Here is a 27,847-nt window from a genome sequence, read left to right as displayed (position 1 = left end):
AAAGGCAGGAGAGAGGGGTGATGAGTCGATGAACATGCAGTAAAAGAGCCTCAGGTTGGATTGGCACCGCTGCCAGCTGTGGGAAGGACTAATAGCCTATCGTTGTTTATGTGGTATGCGCTCTTACTCTGAGATGGTGAGCCATCCCATGATCCAGAATGCTGTTGTTCTTTAATTAATCAAGCATTTCACTGACTTTACATCAACATTGTTTCTGTTAGCCAACCTGGTGTTCCTATTTTGGAAGTACTTTATATCTAGCCTGGCTTGGCCAGACTATATACTAATGCAGCTAACTAACTGCAGTATATCCCCCACCTTGTTTTAACATGGGTGGATTGTGTGGCTGTGCTAGGCTACTTTATATCTGCTTAAGTGGATCAAAAGGTCAGAGCTGACGCACTCATCAAAAGTGAAACCACAATATTTATGTTTCCATATTGATTATGTTGTTGTACATTAAATTAAAGTGCAATAATGAAAAGTAAGTATTGATAGAATAATAATAATAACAACAGAATGCAACAGAGAAAACAAAAACAAATTTGATTTAATTTAAGAATATATTCAATATGTTTCATTTCATTATACAGTATCTGTCATATTGGAGAACTTGATATACAGTATTAGCCAGCCCTTGCAGCACTACAGTACTGTGTCCTGTGAGAGGCTGTCAACACCCTCACAATCAGCCTCTGTCTCTGACCGGCTAATGGTGACCTAAAGCCCATTTGACCCCAACCTTCAATTCACCTTGAGATGCATTGTGTATGTGTGTGTGTCCACGTGCATGTGCATGAGGCAGTGCGTTCAAGCACGCCCCGCGTGACATAATGAGGTGAAATCTACCAGCGTGTGTGCGTGCATGCGTGCGTGCGTGCGTGTTTGTTATGACTGTCACGGATCATGTGTGCCTCAACTGGTCTTGCAACATTGTGGCATGTCATGGTGGTATAGTATGGAGGATAACACAGTGGACTGTGTGGCCAAACCTGTTGGTTCGGAAAATTGGAATATAGTAAATTGTGCGTGTGTGTTTGGGGGGTGGAGGGAGGGTTTATAAGTAGGCCAATGGTGAGATGAGAGGAAGTGACCAAGAGGGAACATGTAATGTAACTTCCTCTTCCCTCAACAGTCTTTAGGCTAGAGAAAAGAGGTGAGGTCAACTCCGCCTCTCCATCTTTTCTCTCATCTCAACGTTTGCGGTCCCACAGCCAACAACGCCTGCCAGATGGGTTGTATAGCATCCAATTCCAGGACTGGAATCCACCTCTCCTCGCAAGAGGAGAAACCATGACTTACTAACCTAATGAAATGCATCTCTAACCACATTCACGCTGTGGTGTCACTATTTTAGGTATATTTTCAAAAAACCTTTTAAACATTTACATTTTCTTTTTAAACAGTGAAAATAGCAGATCTAGTACATGCTCATTGCTCACAACACATAACATTGCGGCGTTGAGCTTGTGAATCGGCTAATTTTGCAATTTGACGTAGGACAAAGTATAAGGCTTGATTGGGTAATTAAAGGATTTTCAAAATTCAAGCAAATCATCTTCAACTTTCATAAGTTAGTTAAAAACTAACATGAGAAAATGTGATTAAACAGTAACCTTGACTTGTGTACACTGGAGATTGTAATACGTTGACGCAAAGCTGCACACAACAATTTAAGGAGAAAGAAAACAAGGATCCTTGATAAACACATGGGTGGGTTCTGCTGAAAGTGAGTCCGAAAGCCCTCGTGGGGAGGAGAGAGAAAAGGATAAATGGGAAAAATCACAGGCTGTCTGTGGCAAACCCTTGTTTTTTCACGCACACACAATGGACAGCCGGATAATATTCTCCACCACTATTGAAAAGTTGACACCTGGAAGATTTGCTTTCACGTAGGCCCTGAGGGTGGACAACCCCACCCCGGCCTAGCCCAGCCAGCAAGTCACTGCACAACAACCTCCAGGGCAGGGGAACTTGAGCAATGTGTGGCCTTTGTCATAAAGGACATTTTTTGTCTCTTCCAGTTTTTATCCTGCTTTCTGAAAGCATAACCACATACTTGTCTCTTGAGAGAAATTTCCCCCTTTTAACAAAAGACTAGAAGGATTGTCTTGCTTTTCTTTTGATATGAAAGGCAGGGAGGAGGTAAGATAATGCTGGCCGCTGGCTGGAAGCTTTTCTCACAATGATAGGATTTCCCTCATGAAAGTCAGAACACCTCTGAGACATATTTAAGAGGAATACCAATTCTACCATAACAATAATTAAATATACACCGGTTTTGTTGTGCTAGTTACGAAACGGGACTGGGGCGATTTTTCATGAAGTTACATCACAAGTTTACACCAGGAGCCTGTGAAATTATTTTGTGCACGCCTCATGTTGTTGTAGTTATTTCTTTCACATTTTTGGACACTGCTCCTACAGAATTTGCTCTAAAATCACGCAAATCGGTACACAGTATCTCTACACTCATGTCATCAACATGGATCTGTCCCATATAGCGCCAGCATCAGGCCGATTTTTTCAAACACATTTTTGGACACTGCTCCTACAAATTTTGCCCTAGAATCCCGCAAATCGGTACACAGTATGTCTACACTCATTTCATCAACATGGATCTGTACCATATAGCGCCACGATCAGGCCGATTTCTTCAAACACATTTTTGGACACTACTCCTACACATTTTGCTCTAAAATCATGCTGTGACCTGACGGTCGCTTATCTCCCGATTAGGGAGTATTACTGGTAGTTATTTCTTGTGAAGTGGATGTGATGATGAGTTGACCCAAAGAAATGAGCAGACACATTTAGCACTGGAAAACTATCAAATGAAAGCTCATAAATGGGAACTCTCTCCTGATTGGCTGAAAAATGGCCACCCACCTGAATATGTAGTTTGTTTATTAAAGAACTGGAGGTGGGGAGACCTCTGATAGTAACAGAGTTGATGATAACGTCACAAGTTCCTGTTTGTAAACCTTTGCAATGATTCAGAGCAGACCACAACACAAATCGCAGAAGAAGACTCGGGGTCGGGGACGCAAGATACAGTTCAAAAGGTCAGGCAGTCATACACCGTTAATCATTCCAAATCAACCTGGGGAGGCAGAAATCCCTAAATCAGAGAACACATCAATATTGCAACATGAAAAGTACAATATTGTAAGGTTTAAATTTTCTGAAATGTGTTTCTTTATTTTGTAGGTGAAAATTGTCTGTGTGTTGTATCCGTAGTATGTTGTTGTGTATGATGTGGAAAATGATTGTGTAAAGATGCTTGAAAGTGATGAACACAGGAGGATGAACTAGACCAGGGGTCTTCAACAGGGGTACGAGACACCTAGTGGGTACCCAGAGTTACTACAGGGAGTCCTCCAAATCTTTGAGTGATGGAAACTTTTTTTCTCCTTTTTTAGATTAACCACTTGAACCCTAGCGTCCATATTCTGAGAACTTTAGCCAAAAATAGCAGATCTACAAGCTCACAACGCCTCGTTGTGAGCTTGTAGATTGGCTATTTTTGCCAAAGGCAAAGCGCTTTGGTGTAGAGGGGAAAAAGAGCAGACTAAGTACAGAGTGAAAGGTCAAGTTTATTTAGTTCAAGTAGCTAAATATCTGAAAACACAAATTGGGGGTCCCTGCTTCATCTCTCTCTCAACTAAGGGGTCCTTGGCCTGAAAACGTTGAAGACCCCTGAACTAGACACAAGGGAATCTGGCAGGGCAACAGGGAAAAGGGGAGTATAGGCCTACTGTATGAATGAGGTTGGCTCATGGCAAAAGCATGAGCAGAATAAGAAGCAGGTGTGGATGAGCAAAGGAGTGAAAGATACAGAGGGCAGGAACAAGATATGCGAGTACTACAAAATAAAACATTAGGCTACCACAAAATAAAACACGAAAACAGTCAATGATTAACGGGATGTTACACGATATGTTATGAGCTCTTATCAACGTTGTAGTAAGGATGGCGATTAGCTGTTTACTTTGTGGCTTTTTAGCACACCAATTGCTGATAAAGCAATTGCTTGATACACAGGTTTTACCTGCAGCTATCTCTATCGATGACTGTGGCTTACGTAAACTCAGCAATTAAGCCAATGTTTCTAAACCTTTTTAACAATCCCACCCCACCTCCTCACAAAATACGTTTTTTTCTTTCTTGCACACCAAAAACAGCTTGTGAGTTTGTCAATCTGCTATTTTTGGTGTGCAACCCTGCAAGAAATGAATAGGATTAAGTCAATATATTTACTTTCTAAAATGTGATGGATGGAAATATTATATATATACACATATATATTTGTTATACATTTAACAAAGGTACAATATACGTCTATACTGTACAATATTTCCCCCATGAACCACCTGTAATTATGTCATGGTCGGTAGACCACTGGCTGAGAAACGAGAAACAGATGTAAACTGATCGACAAGTGAATGCAGAATATAGCTTTTCATTCCTTCCAGGTTCACAAGGCTGGTTTGTTGGCTTGTGTGTGCATCACTACAGTAGATAACAGGTCCGGCAGCGGAGCATTGAGTTCATTTCCATACAAGATGAATGTAGTCAAATGTGGACAACTCCACTGTTTACACCCAACAGCATTCGTCACTGTTTTAGATAGTGCTGATAAGACAATATGCTATTTTCATAATGAAGAACATGACCATCCATGAGCCTCCAGTATCAACCAAGGACGTGCAGAGAATGTTAGAGAGGCAGGTTCTGAAATTCGTAAAAGGGCCTTTTGGTGAAAATATTGAAAATTGCAGACCTCCAAGCTCACAACACGTCGCGCTGTGAGCTGCTACCACACTGAACTAAGCATAATCAAGTCAATACAGGAGATGTGTTCAGGAGACTTTGGACAATTCTCTTGAATGCTACCTTCAGGTATGGCATTGAAAGAGGGGCATTTGCCTTTCTTTCAGCACAGTAAAAACTGCATTCATGGTCTGGAGAGGGCACTTTTTACAGACAGGTAAAAAGGCAGGGGCTCAAGCCCCCTTTGGTGTCTATGTGTGCACGTTGTGTGCCTGGTATCAAGCTGTCTTCCTGGCTTCACTTGTGTAGTGTTAAAGCCAGCTTGTTTCTATGGAGTGTCTGTAAGTGTCAGTGACAGGGGCCTCCCAATCTCTCCAAGCTCTTCAGTCTTCAGTAAACAGAAAATATATTTTCAGGTCGAAAGACCAATTTTATCCAACCTGAAGAGAGAACCCCAAAAAGATAATAAAGTAGCTTCAATTTTATAGTGTTCCAGTTTAAACAAATTTTTGTTTGTTTCATTGCTTACAATAGGCCTATATATCCTGCATGACTCATCTCTCCTGATTAGATCAAATTGGTATCCCGTTCCCTACATGAAAGTTTATTTTGTTTATTAACGAGCTGGAGAGACAAGGAGACCTGTGTTACTGAGCAAACACTCTCTATAGCAATATATTATATATACATTTATATATGTATATATTCATATTTAACACTTATAACAACAACAACAAAAACAAAAACACTTACACTGTCTTTAATGTTATATAAGTTCCACTGAGGTTGTGTAGACCTATTTCTGTTCTATAGTGCTATCTTTTTCATGGATTGGATGAGGTAGGGCATGTTCATCTTTGGAGGACAAACTGTCAAGAAGACAAACTGCCCTCCAGTGTCCAGTGATTATTGACTATTGGTGCACTGAGCTGAGCTCCTTACTGCAAGCTGGACAATATGCTTCATGTGGACATGGCAACACCTTATCCAGCTTGCAGTCGTGACCATAGTATTATTCTAAACACTTAAACCTACACTTAAACGCTATTGATTTCGTAAACTGGACCTGAGTTCTGTACTTTTTTTCCATCAAATCTCTTCACCAAAAATAGCCAGTCTACAAGCTCAATCATAGCTCGTCACAGCTCGCAAGGTGACCCGTTGTTGTGAGCTTATAGATCTGCTATTTCTGACTAATGTTCCCCCCCAGAATATGAATGCAGGGGTTCATGTAGTTTTAAGTCTCACTGATAAGACTGGGATCAATTTGCTTTGCTAGTTTGTATAATGGACATGGAAACAATCTGTGTGCTTGCATGTGTGTGTGTGTGTGTGTGTGTGTGTGTGTGTGTGTGTGTGTGTGTGTGTGTGTGTGTGTGTGTGTGTGTGTGTGTGTGTCTGTCCTATGAGAGGAAATTATCAGTTTTGGAGTGGGCGGGCTCTAAACCGGATGGCAGTGGTTAAAAATGGAATGAAAAATAGGTTTTTCACAGGTGACATGGGGTTACTCCAATTCTCTTTTGAAATGCCCCCTAGTGTTGTTTTCAGACATCTTTTTGTCTAACTAATTTCTATGGACTGATGCAGGTTTTGCTGAAAATAACAGCATATACTGTATACATATACAGGTATGTGCACACACAAACACAAATATTTAAACTGTAAAATGGTTCAACAACAAAAAGTCTACAAATTGTAATTGTCTCAGTATCAAAACAACAACAACAACAACAATAATAATAATTATTATTATTATTATGAATATTATTATGAATATAGAGGGTATGCGCATTCATAAAGTGAATGGCATATCGAGTGGCAAATCGAGTGGCAAACTGAGTGGAAAACTGAATTTAATGTTGTTTAACGTTGTTTAATGCTTTCAGGTAATACTTTTCTGTGGATGTATGGGCTTTCAAGGCTTTTTTGCCACTCAGCAGGCGTTCCCGCATAACTTCCTGGTATGATGATGATGTCACGCGCATACCCTCTATTATTATTGTTACCCCTATTATAATTATTATACAGCCGGAGAAATTATTTGGGTCAACACCCATACCCGAATCCAAGTCATAATCGTTATTACATTCCTTTTTTCATCCTTTTTTGATGATAAATGTAGTTATTCTTAAGCATTGTTTTACAAAAAATACACAGAGGTCTGTAACTGTGTGGTGTTACGTTTTCTTTTATTTTTCTGTCATCACTGCAGGACATGTCACATGTATGTATGCATTAACAGCACACCGCCGCTTGGAGGCGATATTGTTCGTGTCATGTGTGCACTTTGGAGGTAATGCTGCATTTGGGAAATCCTTCCAGTCGTAAACTGGTGTATTTATCATTAACACATGGCCTGCCAGTGGCTGTAGTTCAGTTATAATGGCACATTATTAATTTAGTCATTATTTTGTGGGCATAAATTCAAATGTTAAGGCATGATTCGTAAATATTAAAATTAAGCAATGGCGCTGTAGTTGAATATGGGGTTTGTTGTCAAACTGTTACTATACATCATTAATAGCCTACTAGAAAGCAAGTCTGTGACGTGAGTCAGACTTGCAAATGAATTCCGTCTTTAATACCATTATAATTTTCCCCATTCAAGTCAACAAGGGGAATTATTTCACTAAAATGAATGGCCATAATGGATATCTCTGTCCTGTCTCAGTCCTTATCAATTGTTGTCCCTTTTTATGCCCATATATGGAGATCCCTAGCTGATGTCATCAATATTAGGCCCATATATTGGAATGCCCATATAGGCCTATGGACATACTGGTTGAATCGGAACTTTCCATTGAGGTATAATATAAGGCATTTTCCCATTTGGCTTCCATGTCAGTCTCATGTGGTCAATGATGTCATGTCAGTGGTCTCCATTTGGGAAATTGGGGAAAAGTCACATTTTTTCATTTTCCCATTCAAGACAATGGAGAAAATGTATTAACTAATACATTATTATAAACTAAAGCTATACTGTGTAAGTTGCTCAACTAGTGGTCAGAGCTGTATAGCAAACCGCGGTCGCGTCCGCGTCTTTCGGCCGCTTGTCCGCCGCGGACCGGGCCTCTCGCCACCGCGTCCGCCTGCAGCTCACCGAGATCTATCTTTAGAGGGGTCCCTGGTTCCTGTGCGTTCAGGCATTCCGGAGAAACTGACTCCTTCACCCGAGTATGTTGTTGTTATGTTGAGGCAAGCTACTTCCTGAGAAGTCAGCAAGATGCGCCTGTGATTGGCCGGTAGTGTACCATGTGTTTATGATCGGCGATATGATTGGTCAACGTATACACATGATGCAGATGACGTCATTTTGCCGCGAAATTCTCCCCCCCTCACGGCTCATAGAAAACATATAAAGAGAAGGCTTTAGAAGCTGAAATTAACGGAGTGGGGGTTCTAAAACTTTAGCGATTTAACAGACAAATTTAAGATTTGTTTTATAAAAAAAGTTACATGGTATAATGTGTATGACAGTGTATGTCTTAGAAAAATGCAAGCACACGATACATGATGAATTTGACATATTGCCCAAGTGCATGCCACCAAAACACTCAGTGGGAAGAGTAGCGCGGCAAAATAAAGTTTATCCAAAAGAATAATTTCGGAGTCGGACAAGTACTGTATAGTCTGGTTGCCCTAACTGCCTAACAGGGCAACCACACGAATAATACATGAATTCATCAATAGGAGTTGCAGTGGCAACGGCACTCACCCGGTGGTGAGTTGAAATGAGGTTACAACCACAACGCAGTTCCAAATTCCCCAGGTTCTGTTGAGCTCCTGAACGCACCTCTCTGTTCCCTTGTGTGACTGGGATTTCCGGCCGCTGCCACACTTTGTGTGAGATCTTCAAGCGAACAACACGCTCTGGTAGTTTTACAAGGTATGTATGTTCCTACTATTCTTTAGTATTTTACGACGCTATTTTATTATTATCCCTCGCCCTCCCTAGCTGTAGGTAGGTAAGAGGTGTATATTTGACAGGCAGCTGAAGCCAGCCCAAGAAGAGGGTCTCTGCCATATGGTTAGCAAGGGTGAGCTAACGAGCTAAAGCTAAATAACATGGAGCCCTGTTGTTTAACAGCTGGCCAGTGACCATGATAGCGAGAATCCTGAGTGTTAAATTATCGTCAATGTTTGATGGTCTTTTCTCAGAGGGTGTTTACACGCCCCCCAGACCGCGTTAACCCGAACTGGTTGAGTTTGAAAGCAAAACAAAACGTTCAATTAATGTCTTGACTTCACTAGCCCCCTCGTTAGCATCACACATTTTAGCCCGCTGGCTAGCTCTGATCCATATATCGTCAGAAGGAGTCCTTCTAACGCTATGGACCAGAGCTAGCCCGCTGGCTAACGGCGCCACCATCTATTTATACCGAATCCATACCGCAAAAGCGTGTCCTTATATAAACCACGTGTCCTTATTTCCACATGGGGGGATAGTCATGCGAAAATTGCAGATCTACGAGCAGATTGCTGTGGGCTTGTATATTGGCTATTTTCGGCGAGCGACACCGTTCTACGACGATGAGCTGCCATTCTGGACTGTTTGACCACCACTATAATCACAATATTACTATTACATGTCATGAATGAAAACGTTAAATCCTTACCTTTGACAGATATGGACACATGTCGTTAAACAGTCTGTATATGCATTTCCTTCAAAACGTGAAATCAGTCTTATGGACAGGCCACCAGCTGCAGTCGAGACATGTATTTTTTAATTTATGGTGGGGCAGGGAAGTTCCACATGGAATGGAACGGTTTCCATTTGGCAATCATAACTCTTTCATAATGTTATGTGAATATAATACAAATGCATGTTCAAACGCATCTGGATTGAGCCTTTAATTACATGAAAATCTCTCTAAATGATGGTACTGCCTTGAATAGCCTTGCCTGAAGTCAAAAGCGGTTCATTACAAGCAAGATTGGAAGTTTATTGTATTTACTTTACCTTGTCTACAAACTGTACACTGCTTTATCAGGTGTTGCCAGTCTTATCATGCTCTGTAAACGGCCTCCTCTTTAGAAACTTGTTCTACCTGCAGGTGTACAGTCGGCTACTTGCATGGGCCCGCCGGCCCAGTGTCAGTATCATAACAGTATAACAAAATAAAATGGTCTGTTCCACATTAATACTGCTAGAACCTGACAGTGGAATTGTAAACATGACTATAGAAGAATTCACAATATACTGTAGTCTCATGTTAACTAAAAGTCGTATTTACCAATGCTTGCTTTCTCGATAGTCGTGACTATATCAGGGTTAATAAAGAGAAACAATTGCCTCTTGCTGGTGATTTGATGGATCTCTCTCAAGTCACTCACAACTTCACATTGCCAAATTCTCTAAACATAATATAAAACGGTTTCACCTCGGGCAAAACTGTGAAACGTCTCATACAAAATGAGTTGGAGTCTCAAAACAGAATGAGTCTCAAACGAAGAAACACTATATCAAGTGAAAGCCCTGGTAATAGGCTTTAATTGGATTGCTTGCCATTAACTGTTTATTGATTAACTTTAATATGATTGTCTGCAGTTGTATCAGCCAGCATGGCACGTGGGCACCAGAAGATTCAGTCGCAACAGAAGAATGCCAAGAAGGCAGCGGAGGCCAAGAAGGCCAAGGGGCATGACCAGAAGACAGCAGCCAAGGCGGCATTAGTGTTTACCTGTCTGGTCTGTAGGGTAAGTACCAAGCATCAGACAACCCAGAGCTCATGTTCTAACTCAGAATAGACTTTTGTCCTGATGAAGATCTTTTGATCGAAACGTTGACGCAATAAACTTTATGGAGCGTAACCAGTGTGCAGACTCTACTTGTACTTTCTAACTCAGAATAAGCCTCAACAAAGGGATTCTCATGGTGGAGTGCAAAGTCAATTAAAAGTTGAGAACTAAAATGTACAATTTATTGTGTCACAAAGCTAGCCTTCTTCCGTGAAAGTTAGAGAAACCGGTTCATTTTGAATATTTTCATGTTCATGATATGCTCTTGCAGGTTTGCAGGTTCCTTGCAGTCAAAGTTATTTCCTACTCTAACTGGTCCACACAGTTTTCCCACCTACACTCTGTACAAAGCTTAAGAAATATAAATATTATTTTTAACTGAAAGAGTCCCTTCCAGTTTGTCCCCTACTATGTGACCTTGATTATATAACATGAATTGGATTAGAATGCCTTCCTGCAAATGAGTACAATTAATTAATTAATACAATTGTTATCATTACCTGTATATTTTGAGAATAATGTATATAATCTGGCAAACATGCCTTCAGAGAATGGAGAGAATATACATGAGTTTTTCAGCCTGTTAACCAGGGCTGATCGCTGTCAGTGGTGACAGAGCTGTTGGTCCAACAGCAGGTGTGTTAAAAAAATCTATTCACACCCAACACACATCCTCTATTGACAATTACACATGAACCAAGACATCATTTCTGAATGTCTTAATTAGAGAACATCATATTAATGATGGTCGTTTTGGAACCATTTTTATTTTATGCAGTACGTAGGTTTGATTTCCTCCTTTCCTTGAAGGCTGAGGCAGTGTTATTTTCCTTATGCTAATTTTTTTTATTCAGAACTAAACAAGCTGTAATATTGATATACTGTTTGATGATTGTATTGTTTCATGTTGTATGTATTGCAGTCCCAGATGCCTGACCCCAAAACCTTCAAGCAACACTTTGAGAGCAAACACCCCAAGTCTCCTCTACCCCCAGAGCTGGAGGGAGTGGAGGCATAAAATGTCTGCAATCACACTGGAGTACCATCCTGGATGCCGAACCGAGCCCTGCAAGGCTCTGCATGAACTCTGTACTGGTCTTAAGTCTGACGGTATTGGATGGATGCAAGCAGCAGCACCATATTTAGTCTAATTTAGCTGTTAACCACTCTCAACCTGGCATGCCTAGTTAGGGCATGTCATTATTATAGGCATCATTTTCCAAACATAGCAGATCTACAAGCTCACAATGCACTGTTGTTGTGAGCTTGTGGATCTGCTATTTTTGCCACGCGACACAGCCGTATGTGATCAAGTATGCAACAGGGCTTAAGTGGTTTAAAAGAGGCCCGGCTGCCTTTTCACCACACTGCTTCCACCCATCCAGTCTATTATTCTTGTGAGTATGTAGGGGTTGTGCCAAGACACAGAGGTCCTTTTTGTTTTCAGGGCGACCGGAGAGCCATACAGTTCTTGAACAATGCAAGGTTTCTCCCTTCATTCACAATGTTTCATGAACAACACTTCCCGCGGCTCCAAGGTTACCAGTCACTCTGTTGGGGTGGGAGGTGGGAGGGAGGGGGGGGCAACTTTATCAAAATGTACAGAATGATTTGTGCCGTGTAATGTTGTGAGGGTTTGACCCTCTGAATGCACCACTGCAGCTAACATGCCGTTCCCTCACAATGTCTGCTAATCTTTGGCAAGATAAGCTAACCACACTGTGTCTACAAATCAAGCATTTGTCTGGGTTGATGGAAAAAACACATGGGGAAATAAAAATAACAAGCTGAGATCTTGGTTACATTTTTTGTTTGTTTGTTCCCATTGTCATTTAATGTTTGTCCCTGTGAAAGTAATAGAATTCATGTTGAAATGGGATCTAATCAGCTTTCTAATATGCTTTTTGCTTGGAATGTTTAGTGAACCACAGAGAGAACTAAACTATTTGTTTTGTGATAGCAGTTGTTGAAGGTAGATATTATTGTATTCAGTCCTGGTCTTTGTTATACTGTGATCATTAATCCTGCTAATCACTGGTTTATGTTGGGTCTTCAAACAATGTCAAAGCTTTTGCCACTCTAAGCTGCATAATGTCTTTAGTATGGTTACATCACTTACTGGAACATGTCCATGACACTTGTTATGCTTGGAAAATGCAGCGTCTGTTCCACGATTATGTAATATAAAATTTTATTAAAATTTTACTTTGTTTACTTAACCTGTTCTCTTTTTTCATATCAGTTGTGATACTGGAAGTAATAACATACTTATTCTAGTGTGTCATGGAGTACTGAATGTTGTAAGGGAAGGCATAGCTTATTATGAAGAAGTAGGACATTGAAGCAAGTAGAAAATACTAGGCAAAAGGTATCTGAAAGTCTATTAAAGATTTGTTTTATACTTTTTATTGTTCTCAATTTTTTACATTTCATGTAAACCTACATACACATCAAGTGAAAAACACAATCACATTTCTTCATACATTATGCTATTAACTAAAACTGTTAAGATTGATTTGAAGTGTAAGACCAAACGTAGACTTATTTTTCTGTAAAGTTGTAAATGATTTCATTATGACTACTCTTGCAGTAGTGGCTGGGTTGGGTCAGTGGGAATTGACACCACAGATCCATAATGTTCATTTCATTATATAGGCTGCCCGGGCAGGATCAAACGGTGTTCCAGCCCGCAGGGCATGCATGCATCATGATTCTGACACATGCACCAGACTCTCAGTCATGCATGAAATTAAAGATGAATCACGTTAAACCATTTCACTATTTGAGTAGTGTTCATTCTTTTGTATTAAAGACGTCTTTAAAAAATGGGCTGCAGGATAATGTTTGGATTATAAAACATAAATGTATAGGCCACTTTGCCAGAGCCGAGCATTCATTAGCTCTGGTCTAAAGTGTTAGAAGGAGATTTAACGCAATGGACGAGCTAAGCATATGAGACACGCAATTTCAGAAACACACACTTGCAAATAGAAAGGTCTAGATCTGCTAACGAGTCTGTGTATCTTCTGCACTTGACTTCATAAATAGCCAATTTAATTATCACGTTTAGCAGTACCACATTACGACCAGTAGATGTCACGCATACACAACAAAACCAGGGTAGCCTACCGCATTGCGAGGAACAGAATGTGTGAATTGTGAAGTAAAGGTTCTCCCGGCCGTTTATTTTGATATCCATGTTCAAAGTAATAAAAGCATCATTATCATAATATTCTATCTGTAAAAACACACACACACACACACACACACACACACACACACACACACACACACACACACACACACACACACACACACACACACACACACACAGTAAGTTTACCTAAATTTGTCAATTTATTTTTTGTCTGAGTGTCCACCAATCATTATTCAGAATATCCTTTCCTTTATTGTCATCAAATTCCCAATTTGATATAAGCAGCTACTATTATTTATCCAAATTGTGCAGCTTGATGATTTTTGTGTAGTGTAGCCCAATGATTTTTAATAGGCTATTATTATTTTTAGGTGATGATAGGCCTAAGCTGCCAAATACTTTTGTGTTGGCATGTGTCTGTGTAAACCTTGCCTGGGTGAATTAATGACATAGGCCTAGTGTGGTCATGTATATGTTACAGATCCCAAAAAGCTCATGTCCATGCATAGGGAGCATAGCAAAATGTGATATTGAACGAAAGAGATTGTCTGGTAGGTGAAAACAGCAGACAAGCCTGTCTACTGTCTACTCTAAACTGAACAGGGCAGGGCCTACCTATTAGGCTTAGGCCTACTTTTCCTGAGCAGTAGCTGTCTTCATTAACTCACATTGATCAAACATTTCTTTACCAGTTCAATCATTCCCTTGGGTTGATTAATATGGCTACTGTGGGCTATTTTGTTTTGGATTGTTGCCATGTCTTAGTCTTAGTGAGTTCCAACCAGCTTCAAACACTTAATAGCTGTAGGCACAATAAAAAGGACTAATCAAGGCTGGTATAACTTAAGGGTTTCTTTTAAATTGATTTGCCTTTATAAATGTAATGTAGCATTTGCGTTTGAGTAAATTATTATAGGCTATAATATATACTTACAATATTAATTGGGGTCCCAGAGATGGGGGGGTCTAATAGCTTAATGCATGCATGTCAAACTGGGGGTCCTTGAAATTAAAATGGTTCGGAATCACTGCTAGAGCCGTAAATATGGGGGTCTGTGGCATATATTTTCCGCGGGCTAATAGGTCTACTTGTCAATTTGGGGGTCTTTGGCAAGTTGACATGACAAAGTTTGAGAAAACACTGCCATAATATATTTTATTTTGAAAGATATGGCGCGTTTCACACCGGAAGTCTTGTGTGTATTCGCGCTAACTTGACAACAGTAAAGAAAGGCTGGCGCTGGAGTGGAGCTGGAGCTGGAACCGGAGTCACTGTCAGTGTGGTGTTCTCTGTTAGTTGTATGGAGCAATGGAATGGGCTTTGGCTGTGTTCTGAACATCTTCGTATTGCTTTTAGGGATCGGTCTCATTCAGACGTTTGAATTGGAATTGAAGACGAAACGGACAGCGGAACACAATCTATCGCTTTTTTAATGCAGAAACTTGACAGAATTGTTTCAGTGAAGATCAGAGCCCCCCCCTCCCTTCCCTTCCCCAAAAGCGAAGAAATATCTAATCAGTTGGATTATTATGTGTGCAGAGACCAGGAACATGCTGCAAAAGGATACCGCAAATACAGGCAAGTTTAATTTCAAGTAGCCAATTCGTAGATTAGGCTATATGTATAATGTTTCAATAAAGATACTTAGGCTGCTGATTTATTAATTCCCAGAAAAATGGCCCTTGACATCATCTAATTGCCCTTTACCAAGACAGCAAAGTGTAATTTTTTATGTATTCTTAATGTTTTTAAATTAATGCCATGATATTTCATCAACCAATCTACAGTTCTTGGACCGTGACAGTCTTTCTACAGGTTGTTTCGAAAATGTCATCAACTGAGGCACTGATCGTGAGACTTGTGACAGGACAGGACCGTCTGTGTGCCTTTTGATGCCTATAGGGTGCCAGGGAGGCTGTACACTCCGTAATCCAACGCTGTCGCTTGTCGCCCACAAATAACTGACAGCTGATCTATAGAAGTGAGCTTATATATCAGTTCTTGTCGGCAAGCGACACTGTCGCATATAAATTATAAGCTTAAATAAAAGGAATGCAGCAACAGCACGTCAAACAGCCTATTGCAGTCGCATCGTGAAGCTGCGCAGTGATGAATGCTGATGGTTCAACAATATAACAGCCAAACCCCAAACAGGGGAGGATCACTGCAGTTTATCATCTATAAATAATACAAATATTATATCCATAATAGGCTATACGCCTTCCCTTAAATTATGTTTGGCTGTTTTGTACACAGTCAACGGATATTATTGCACCCAAGCAGTAAAATAATGTTCATTGTTTTACTACTGTAATTTACTATTGCACTGGCAAATTTGACATGAGAAGACAACATTTGATTTGATAACACATTGATTTGATTGAATACTTTATTAGAAGTCTGCATAGGAAAAGGTACAGGACAGTACAGTAGGCTACAGTACAGTTCATTGATACAAGGTCAACTAAATTAAAGGATAAAGACCACAAGAAAGCTGTCAGGCTTGCTTGCATTGGTCCAAGAATTCATACACATAGGAGTAAAAAACTGAGAGAATGCATGTTAAGTTCTCCAGGTTTCCAAGGGTATCAAATGGTGTTTCTTCAATGCAAGGCTGAAGGTATATATAACTGCATCCTTTTGTTCCCAAACAGCCTCCTCTATTTAATTCCATCCTGACGCACTACTTGTGGCTTATTCTGCGAGTATTTTTGGCTACCTTCCACATTCTTGGCCCATTAAAAGCGAGTGGAAAAACAAGTTAATGAAAGGTATGGTCTGGTTTACATCATCCGTTGATGACCATATCAATGACCGTGATGAATGAAGGGAATGTTCTGCTTAGCGCAGAAAGAACAGTCCAACATACTTCGTTATATGGGCTAATTCATTGTTCTTTATAAATAATGGTACAATATAACCAAGCCTTAGAGACTCATGTTATCAACACCTTGGATCAACCATTTGCTTAGACAGCTTTGCTTTGCTTGCGAGTCCAGGGAGATTCATTCCAAATCAAGATTGTTGTAAATCACATCCTCACCACATAAACCTCTCCCGGAGGATTGTTTGTTATTTTAGAACATTCTGAGTCGGCCACATGTGGTCATTTCTCTTCCAGTGGACATTATGTTGGTTTATTTCTCACTGCGTTTCCAAAAGTAAAGGCGTTTGAATGGCACATTGGCTACCAAGTGGTGTGAACAGTTTTATGCTGAAAGCTGTATTCCCTTTCAGCAGTTGAGTGCTTTAAATTGACCATGTAGGCTCTTATTCCAGGAGTTCACCACTGGCAACAAGTCCTGCTATAGCTGGACACATTCACTATATAATGGACACATCATTTAGTTTTAGTTTTTAGTTTTGTTGAACAGGATAATATACAGACAATGTTAGGTTATAGAAATCAACGGACCCTGAAAATGCACACACACTCATGAACATCAAAAAGCAGTTTGGGTGTGCATTTATGATTCAGGCCTGTTGCTCATGTGGTTCATGGTTCAAAGAAGCAAAGCCATATCAAAAGAGCTTTGATGAGTGGAAGACGTAGCCCGATCCCATCTGTACATGAACATTTACATAACTATGAAAGAGACATGACTTTGCCATGTGTCCTTCCAGAGATCTTGCATGTCAGAGCAAAAAATAACAATTCAACAGATGTTATATGTCTCCTGTCAGAGGCTCTTTGGCTCCTCTCTAGAAGGGACATGAAGTCATTTTCATTTCCAGGAGTTTTCACTAATTACAGTCAGAGTGTTTGAGGCAGTTCTTTTCCATTTCATTGCACCTTGTCTATTGAAATTCACAAGACTGTAATGGCACACACAGTAGAATCTTCGATGTCAACTTAATTCTGACTGTAAAATTGGGTGCAAATGTACCTACGGGCAAATTAACTCAGAGGACTTTATGGTGCACAATGTTGTTTATGCCTCTCTTCTTTTTGTTTGTACATTTGGGGGTTTACAAGCTCTCCACAGACATAAAAGAGCTGGGAGCAGTTTGTTTGAAAGTGCTCTTGCTTAACTATTTGCATTAATGACTGACAGTTAAAAAGCAGATAGTTGCAAAACAACCCCCATAGAGAAAGGTTTTATAAGGATTTGTATTATATTATACATATATAAATATAAATGATACATTGCAAGCATTGGTTTAAATGGTAAATAAAACAATAAAGTAACACATGAAGCAGATAGTTTGAGTAAAAGCTCAGGGGTAGAGAAACCGTTATTAGAGCACGAAGGGTTCCCGAAGGGTTCCCAGTTCGAATCCGGGCTCCCCCTGAGTTAATGTCGAAGGGTCCTTGAGCAAGACTCTGAACCCCTAATTGCTCCCGGTGAGCAGGTTGGTGGTGCCTTGCATCGTTTCCTCCGCCACCGGTGTATGAATGTGTGTGTGAATGGGTGAATGTAATGCACAATCTATGTAAAGCACCTTGGATAAAAGCGCTATATAAATGCACTATTTACCATTTATCCAGTTTATTGAATACATATGTAATTTCTACGCTATTCATTTGTTTCAAGAATTTCATAAATCACCTTTAGCTGTTATCTCCTTTAATAGTCCTTACCATTAACTCTTACCATTTGCCCTTTCCCCCCCAGTGCTCAGATAAGGTCGTGACCTGGAGCAAAGGCATTGGACCGACCGGCACCATGAAGACCCAGAAGTCGCCCACGCGGAAGTCGCGGTTCAGCTTGCGTAGCAGAAAGAAGAAGGACGGGGTGATTCAAGGCCAGCTGCGCATCCGATCCATGCCGGGTGCCTTCCTGGTGCTGGGTGTCGTGGTGGTGGTGGTTGGCACGGCTCTGGCTGTGGCGGGATACTGGCCTTACAGGACGACGCGGTCGACCATACTAGGACCCACAAACGCAGGAAGAATGTCTGGCTCCCAGGCATCCGGGTGGAGTATGGGAGCTAAGGGCCTCCTGTCCACGGCCAGCCTCATCCACAGTGAACGCATGAAGCTCCTGGGTCCGGTCATCATGGGCGTGGGTCTGTTCATCCTCATCTGCGCCAACACGGTTCTGTACGAGAACCGCGACAGGGAGACTCAAATGCTGCTGGCCCAGATGCGCAGCGTCATATGCTCGGTGTCGGCCGCCGTGCCCGCCGCAGACCTCACTGAGATAGCAGTGGCCAACTCCATGGCCAGACACTACCAGTGGGTGAGCAGCTTACCCGCTGCCCACCTCAACATCCTCTGTCTGCAGCAGATGACCAGCGCCAGTTCGGAGCCCTCGCTTCGGACCAGAGACCAGGAGGAGCGGTCAGATGGGACCTACCAGCAGGCCGTCCTACGGACGGAGGCGCTGCACCACCAGGAGTCCGTCTCACCCAAGTCCGTCCACTCGTCTCACTCCAACTCCTGCAACTCCAGCAAGACGGACTTTAACACGCGCTCTGGAGCCGAACCCGGGGGGAGTCCCAGCCTCGAACCCCGGCCCACCCATCTCTTCAAGCTCAACAACTGCCTGGTGTCGGCCAGCTCCATGTCCACACTGGGTGGAGACGACTGGGAGGTCCCTGCCATCCAGCCCAGACGCTGTCAAAGCCTGAGCTACAGGACTAACCCACACAGACTCCAGACTCCACAGTCTGGGGGACCTAGTACGGAAGGTCAGACGGTGGGATCCAACACCACGAGGAGAGACCCTGGTTCACAGGTATGTGTAAATGTGCCTGGTCAAGCTACGGAGCCCTTGGAGCTGAGCTCTGTGGAGGAGCAGACGTATTGTAGCTGGCCTCGGCTGGAGCTGGGCTATGCGAGGAGATACCTGAAGCTGGAGAACAAGGAGGACTCAGTGGACAAACTGCTGGACCAGATGGAGCAGCAGTGTTCTCAGTGGGATAAAAGCTTTGGGTCGGGACCGTTCCAGTGAAATGTCCCCAAAGGTTTTCAGGCTCTTGATGTTGTCAAACAGAGGGATCGTAGAGGTTCATGATAACGTTGCACACCCAGGAGTATTTGGTATTCATTTGGATCCTAACAACCCAACTTCACCTGACGTTCGTCTGCGAAAGTCAAACTCGGTAACGTTCTGATTTGATAATTGTTTCGTCCTCAGCAAGGAGATTACAGTGGAACCAAACTTAAAATCAAGCCTGTATTTCAGTCTTCCTTTGGATTTGGATATATATACTGACTGAGAGGAGTTTCAGTCAGCCTTTGGATTGACGTAACAGTCACATAATATATAAATATATATTTTTGTGAAGCATGGGAACAATACACAGACCACATACTGTCATAGTTGAGTGGAGCAATTTGCCAGTCTGTTTACTTTTGCACTGTGGGTTGACAGTAATGGCAGAAATATTGTCTTTCATTGCCAAAGCGTCTGCATACTTCCAGGACACAGAGAGCAGATGCACGTCTGAGAGGTGGAAGGATACGGGAGGGACTTATTTCACTGTGCAATCAATTTAAACCAAACTACCTGGACTGTGGAGCCTCTTAAGGTGCTGACAACTTTTGACAAATGCAGCTAGAATATAAAAAAATAGGCCTTTTTGAAGAAAAAAAAATGCTTTGCATGATAGAGACGTTACGGTACAGTACGTCACATCTTATACATTATGCAGAATGAAGGTGATGTTGGTCTATGTCGTGTAAGGGCTAGGGATGGGACGATATGAAAATGTCATATCACGATTTACGATAGTATCGCGATAATCAAAATCCATTATCCTGGGGCGGAACATTTGCCAAAAAATAGCAGATCTACAAGCTTGTAGATCGGCAATTTTTGGGCAAAGACATTTGATAGAGAGTGAAAAAAAGACTGTATCAAGTATGTATATTATAAGTACCTTTTACCAATTATAGAGGGTTTAAGTGGTACCGGATATGCAGCTCGGCAAATAAAAGGTGAATTGATCCCAGTGCATGACAGAGGACGATAAATTAAATCTCCACGATACGTGTATCGTGAGTGTTTTTTATCACGATAAACGATAATATCGCTTATCATCCCATCCCTAGTAAGGGATGATGGGTAATCTGTCATCAGGTGAGGGATATGTGTTTTTGTGTTCTTGGTTACAGTATTTGTACACAAAGTGTGACATGACTGTGAGGAGGCTCCTTGCTCTACTATGCCTAACGTATAATCCCTCGTACGATGGTGTCGCTCGCTGGAAATAGCAAGTCAGATCAGTCTTTTTCGACAAGGGTCGTCTCTGGAAGTAAGTCCAAGATTGCATTGTGCATTTAAGGGGGAGGGGGGGGGGGGGGGGGTCCAATGGAAAGGAGGGACTGGACTGGATTCCATGTAACTTGACGCAGCGGGTTGATCAGTGTTTTTTGCATGCGGTCGGAGATGTGGGCTGATCACAGAGGGGAAGAATCCTGGATCCCAGAGGATTCCCTCCCCTCCCCTCCCTCCCTCCCTCCCTCCCTCCCCCCCTCCCTGCCCCTCCCCAGCTCTCTCCTCTTGCAGATGTGGAAGCGGAGACTCCACTGTGTTTTACGACACCACAGTCTTCCTCCCTGTTCTTTCCTTTCGTCTATAGTGCTGCCTGACTGTTTTGTATGCCGTCCGTGCGTGACAAATTTGTGTTCTACATGTATACCGAGCAATATTAAGTGGTCTGCCCAGAACAATCAATGGTTTTTGTCCAGCCCTGTGTTGACCCATGGAATTAAACAGCATCACATTGCCTGTGTTTCAAATATAACAAGTCCTGTGTTGTCAGTTGGTTTATTTGTTCCCGGTTCCTGGCTAGGAACACAACTCATGTCTTGTAAATGCTGACCTTTTGCCCCCTGGGCTTATGGGACAGAGGAAAACACACACACACACACACGCACACACGCACGCACGCACGCACACGCATGCACGCACGCACGCGCGCACACACACACACACACACACACACACACACACACACACACACACATTGATTGATTGATTGAAGACTTTATTAGAAGTTTGCATAGGAAAAGGTACAGTTTCATGGTACAAGGTCTACTAAAAGGAGATCCATGAAAAGACTAAGCTTATTTCCACAGGAAACCATTAAAGTATCTAACACACACACACACACACACACACACACACACACACACACACACACACACACACACACACACACACACACACACACACACACACACACACACACACACACACACACACACACACACACAATCCATAACCACTTTCAACCTGGTGTCCCTATTTTGGGCATGTCATTATAGGCAAATAGTACATGTACTGTACAAGCGCTCAACACGTCGCAAATGTGACATATTGAGAGCTTGTAGCTGTTTAGAAGAAGGAAGGCACTAGACATCTAGACAACTAAAGCATTTTTCATCTACAGGCTGCAGGCAAACAACTTGACAACATGATCATTTTTCATTTTAATCCATGGCAGCAAACAGTCAATGGCACGTATTTACGCGCGCATGTGTGTGTGTGTGAGTGAGAGAGAGACACTGTGTGACTGTGTGTATGTCTTCTGAAGTTCTTCTGACTAAGGGAGCGTTCATGATTATTCTTCATTTTAATCCATGGCATCTGTGTGTGTGTGTGTGTGTGTGTGTGTGTGTGTGTGTGTGTGTGTGTGTGTGTGTGTGTGTGGGTGTGTGTGTGTGTGTGTGTGTGTGTGAGACTGTGTGTGACTGTGTGTGACTGTGTGTGACGTCGCTCAAAGACACCTGACTTAATACTTTTTTTAGGGCATCTAATTAATTGATTAAAATGTCTTCAACCGGAAAAAAACATTTTGTCACCACAACATTCTTTTAGTCACCGAGCACGGTGGTGGGCCGGTCTGGTCACAAAATGCACGGGCCACTTTCTGGTCCCAGTCCGCCACTGCAGTTAAATCTAGTAGAACAGCTCTGTTGTAGAAGGTACCCTGTGAATGTGGGTTCCATATAGCATGAACCAATTCAAATATGCAGTGTGGGCTGTGGTGCAAGAGTGAGTTTCTAGAGACAATGGCAATGCAACTGCCATGAAAACATAGCAAGAGTGTGACCTGTCAGATTGTAAAGACAGCCATAACTGGTACTGAAGGAAAATTTACTCTGCTATAAGTAAAAGTCCTTTATTCAAAATGTAATTTTTTTTAGGTACACATTTGACAAATGTATTGGCATTAAGCAATACTTACAGTACGTAATGTAAAAACATTCATTATACAGCCCATTTCATTAGTGTGATAAATTAATTGTTAATTACTTTAATATCTCAGATGGGGTGGATTTTAATTTCTTCATGTGCTGCTGGGTAGCTTAAACCTATAATAATACATCATCATTTATAAGTTAATGGATGTTGTCAAATACTGTAATTGCAGTTGAGTAGAAAGCACAGTATTTGCCTCTGAGATGTAGTGGCAACATGTATAAACCAACCTAGAAATTGTACTACAGTACTTGAGTAATTGTGCTTCGTTACTTTACACCAGTTATGACTTGCTTGAACATAATTATATGATTGGATCTTGAGTCATTAATGCTTATCAGATGTAGCGACATCAATGTAACACTGATAGCCTATCAGCTGGTGTGCACTTGACTTCTGCGTCGTGCCTGAACTAACTAACGTGATGCTTCATTTATCCCGTTTCCCAAAAGAAAACATGGTATGGAAGATTGTTCATGCACATGCACATTGTCATTGCATACAGGCAACAACCGATTGACACATATTTACTGATTCACTGATTGACACATATCAGTTGAATTCAAGCACTGTTCATGTTTTCTGATTGGTAGGGTGAGCATGTTTACATGAACAGCACCTGATAAACGTCAAAGCAACTGCTGAAAACAGCTATTATTATTTTAATTGTGTTGAAAACTGGGTCAATTTAGTAGTGAATGTTGAAAAAACAGGAGATATTTTAGAGATATTTGTCGGGGCTCCAGTCCAAACACACAGCTTGAAATCGGGACAAATCTTGGTCAAACCAGGGATTTCTGGTCACCCTAACATAAAGCCGGAGTCCCCATGGGTCCTAGGCTGAGGAACCAGGGTGTGTGTGTGTGTGTGTGTGTGTGTGTGTGTGTGTGTGTGTGTGTGTGTGTGTGTGTGTGCGTGTGTGTGCGTGTGTGTGTGTGCATGCCTGTGTGCGTGCGTGCGTGTGTCTGTGAGTTTGTGCATGTATGCTGGGTGTAAACACCTCTGCATGAGCAGACATCTTGACTTTCTCCCGAGAGTCCCGACCTCACCAGATTGGGGTCCTGTGTTTCATCCATTCGGTGTGGAATGGAAAGAGGATCAATTTATCAGAGAGACCTACTCTCTAGCACCAGGGGAGATCACCACCGTTGCTCTTTCTGTCGCATGAGGAATGAAGAGTGTGAGCGAATGGAAAAGCTCCACTTCCCCGTCCACCCACAGACTAACAAATGTTAACTGTTTTGACTGGATGACATCCATGGAGACTTTCTATCTTTTATTTTTAGCCATCTGACAGAGCTAGCTTTCACCTTAAGGATTTGATTCTGCCCTTATCACTGCTTGTTGGAACAATCGTGTGTGTGTGTGTGTGTGTGTGTGTGTGTGTGTGTGTGTGTGTGTGTGTGTGCGTGCGTGCGTGCGTGCGTGCGTGCGTGCGTGCGTGCGTGCGTGCGTGCGTGCGTGCGTGCGTGCGTGCATGTGTGTGGGGAGAAATTCCCCCAGTGTAATTATCCTCAGTAGAGCGTCACACTCAAGCCAACTCTTTCCCCCCTTATTAGATTTTATGGTTCCTTCCGGGCAGGTATGTGCTCCCTCGTGATCTCTTTCCATTTAATTGGTCGTTTACAAGATGGCTCCTTGCTATTCTAACAGCTCGTAAAGCTAGCAGGCAGGACCTTAAGGCCCTGTCCTGCCCAAAAGCACAGCGAGCTGCTTCTAATCTACGCGCTCGCATGGCTGCCGGCTGGACCTCGGGGGTGGAGGTGAGAAGAGCTTGGTAGATCATCTAACCTGTGAAGAGGTTGTTTGCCATTTCACCATGGCGTCCCTTATTTTTAAGTTATTAAAGGCAAACATTTTCAAAAATGTTCAAACATTTGAAAAGATCTAGTTCACAACGCAACGTGAGCTTGTGAACTTGTAGATCAGCTTGATAGGGCTTAAGTTACAACTTTTAATGGGACGTAAGTGATCAACTTTAACGTTCACTGCATTGCCAGCAAAATATATAAAAATAAATAAATAAGTAGTAAAGCCTTACTAAAGGAGGATTGTAATTAAATGTACAGTAATGGCTACACTGATTCAAGAGGGAGCAGGGTCAACTTGCATTGGAACAAGGTCTTTTGATGCCCATTAAGCTACAGCACCCAGCGTGTTAGTATCTGGCAAAACGTGGGTATCCGCAGAATGTAATGTACGCAGGAAGTGAGCAACAGCATCTCTTGAGGTGTTTCAATACTTTCAGCAGAATCATCAAGACACAAAGCCATTAGAAGAAAATGAAATGTTCCCCTACTCTACAGTATGTCTTCAACATTAACTGTTAGTATAAAATGAATTGCAGCTACAAATCTACATGAATCTATCAGGTGATAAAAGACAGACAAGAAGGTAAAAGTGAGTCAGGGGCCTTTGTCAGTGGCATGGCTTACATGACTTATATAAACGAATATCGACTCACTGCTGTCTTGTCAAGCATTCAGGACTCATAATGTGCACACTAAGAGGAATTCAATGAATTGCTTGCGGGTGACAGGTCGTGCAAACGAATGTGGCAATTAGTGCGCATGAGAGTGTGATAGAGGCACTGAGAGCTGGGTGTAATTGTTTTTTACTACAGTTCCTCCCAGAGGCACCACAGTCTCATTGTTGGCCTGTGTGTAGGAGTCAATAGGATCCAGGTGTTGACACATTAGTAGCAGTATCAATAGGAGACCACTTTACCATTAGGTCCAGGGACGTGCTGGCCATTGGGAAAAGCGGGACAACTTCCGAACTTCCGTCGGCCTTCGTTCCATTTTGGGGGCGAGGCGGCCAATAAAGTAAATCGTCACTGTCGGGCAGAAACGTCGTATCTCCAAGTTTCAAATGTGTGACGTCCTTCGCAAAGCAAAGCCCTGCTTCATCATACAAGGCCGTCGCACAAAAGTACTGAAAACAGCAGATCTGCAAGCACACAACGCCTCACACCACCGCGAGGCGTTGTGTGCTTGTAGATCGGCTGTTTTCACTAGTTTAAATCATTTTTTAAATGATAAATACAAACAAACGGTTTTGGACATTCAATGCTTCCACCCGACAATGACGAAATATAACTCATAATGCCCACTGGCTTGTCACTTGTCATGATCTGAAATGGCAAATCTTTGAGTAGCAGAGGGCCTCTCCAACTCTTTTTCCCGGGCTGAAACAGGGGCCCAGCATGTCCCTGATTAGGTCTAAACCATACAGTACGTAACCAGTGTCTTGACACAAATTCTCCAAGGGTCTCATGTTAAAAAAACAGCACAGGATCTTCGAAAGAGCATTGCTCCTCACCTCACCAAAACTATGCAAATGTCACGTCAGATCAGCCTCAAAGCCGGGTGCCAGCAGGGAGAGGAAGAGAGGAAGAGAGAGAGAGAGAGAACAGTTTGATTGCTTCCCTGAATGCTACACTAAAAGGGAGGCTTTCTTCCTCTCCTGCAAACCCTTCAAGGCTCGTCTGAATCACAAAACAATCCTCTAGAGTTTTTACAGCTTCTCCCCACGAAACGAGAGCGAGCGATGATGACAATGCGGTAATTCAGGAAAATATTTGCATCAACAAAGACAATAAAATTCAGGGCAGAGCGCATTATCCAGATGTAGGGGATTAGGTCCGCATGCTCTCCAAATAGGCAATTATGCAATATATGGGTACTAGACTAATTATCCAAATGCCTTGCTAGCCTGAGCTGAGCTGTTTGTTTTTATAACTGCATACGAGAACTTGGTGTAATTTTCCAATTATTCTATTGTGCCTGTAGTGAAGCAACCAAGACCAAATGACATGAAGAACAGTTTCATAATGCTGTTATGACTTGCAGGTCCACAGAGGTACACAATGTCACAAATGGAGCCAAGGTTTAAAAATTGCACAAATTAATTGGATTAAAATATGGCTCATAGTGCAAAATAGATTCCCTCTCATTTTCCTCAAAAAATAAATCAGTATAACTGTGTAAAGACTGACATTCTTCCTGTGGGTTACAGCAGTGAATAAAACACCTTAAGACAAACCTTAAGGCCACCATTTCACCATAACATTTTATTGCGACCGCAGTTTACTACCAGAACCGCCAAATCTTGACCGTATCTGTATTGACTTTCACGCTCTGACATCACTGTGATGTCAGGGGAACCAAATCCCTTTTATGCCCATATATGGAGATCCCTGTGATGCCAGGAGAACCAAATCCCCTTTATGTCATATATGGAGATATGGAGATCCTTTTATGCCCATATATGGAGATCCCTGATCCTCATCAATATTAAGCCCATATCTGTGAATATCTATGGGTACCAGGGGTCTACAGTATGGGTATCTGGTCCGATACACATCACTGGCCAGATGGCCAAGACATGGCGCGACGGGCGAGGTCGCACCATCTATTGTTTTTCTCCCTTAGGGCGTCTTACTGGTAACACAACTATGGCTACTACGATGGATAAATACCCTATTGAACCATGAGAGACTACAACCGTAAATTGCTTGTCATACTTGGTAATCAAGTGTTTCTAAATCCGAGTACAGTATAAAGTGAATACCAAGCCAATACTGTAAGTTAAACACTTTCAACCTGGTGTGCCTATTTAAACATTGTACGTCAAACACATCAGAAAGTGTCAGTGACTCTTTGAGTGTCAGTATTTGCGCTCTGCTGGCGCAAGTAATAAACAGTATGTAGAAGTTGACATATCTTTAGATGGCGCTCATGTGTGTTGTTACAGTTATACTTCATACATTGACCAAGCTGGTACTACAAAACCATGTGATTTGGACTGAAAAACGCGTCAACACTTTTATGTGTGGTTCAGTGGTTGTATATGGGAAGTAGAAATCCGCCTATAAAGATGATGCATGCTCTTGCACAGAGCCCTGCCTGCCACCAGATGACCTGGCTTCAGGAGTCAATCAGTAAACATAATTAAACTGGAAAGGTGCACTCAGTCAGTAGAGCGCAAATCTCCACCACGAGGCATGCCCCACCTCCCTCC

At 42.1% G+C, this 27,847-nt stretch overlaps 2 protein-coding genes across 2 annotated transcripts; both read left to right on the top strand.

Annotated features, from left to right (window-relative positions):
- Positions 1-8,593: 8,593 nt before the first annotated feature.
- On the top strand, positions 8,594-12,734 carry znf706 (zinc finger protein 706). The gene is made up of 3 exons (XM_080735045.1): positions 8,594-8,659; positions 10,325-10,473; positions 11,438-12,734. The coding sequence occupies exons 2-3, from the start codon at positions 10,339-10,341 to the stop codon at positions 11,531-11,533; spliced, it is 231 nt and encodes a 76-aa protein (XP_080591171.1). The 5' UTR covers positions 8,594-8,659; positions 10,325-10,338; the 3' UTR covers positions 11,534-12,734.
- A 5,606-nt stretch (positions 12,735-18,340) lies between these two features.
- Positions 18,341-19,567, top strand: tmem200b (transmembrane protein 200B; the record flags this gene model as incomplete). The annotated part of the gene is made up of 1 exon (XM_080735615.1): positions 18,341-19,567. One exon carries the CDS (start codon positions 18,341-18,343, stop codon positions 19,565-19,567), a length of 1,227 nt encoding a protein of 408 aa, XP_080591741.1.
- Between the last annotated feature and the right edge of the window lie 8,280 nt (positions 19,568-27,847).

This window comes from Nannobrachium achirus (assembly GCF_963921795.1).
Source record: "Nannobrachium achirus genome assembly, chromosome: 10".
NCBI classification, from domain to species: Eukaryota; Metazoa; Chordata; class Actinopteri; order Myctophiformes; family Myctophidae; genus Nannobrachium; species Nannobrachium achirus.
The sequence above is the reverse complement of the archived record's forward strand: the minus strand, read 5'-3'. Positions and strand labels throughout refer to the sequence as shown.

Excerpts from the sequence above, each read along its gene's own strand:
- znf706 (XM_080735045.1), top strand. The coding sequence starts at position 10,339 with ATGGCACGTGGGCACCAGAAGATTCAGTCGCAACAGAAGAATGCCAAG. Across the intron at positions 10,474-11,437 it reads TTACCTGTCTGGTCTGTAGG|TCCCAGATGCCTGACCCCAA; the intron begins GTAAGTACCAAG and ends TATGTATTGCAG.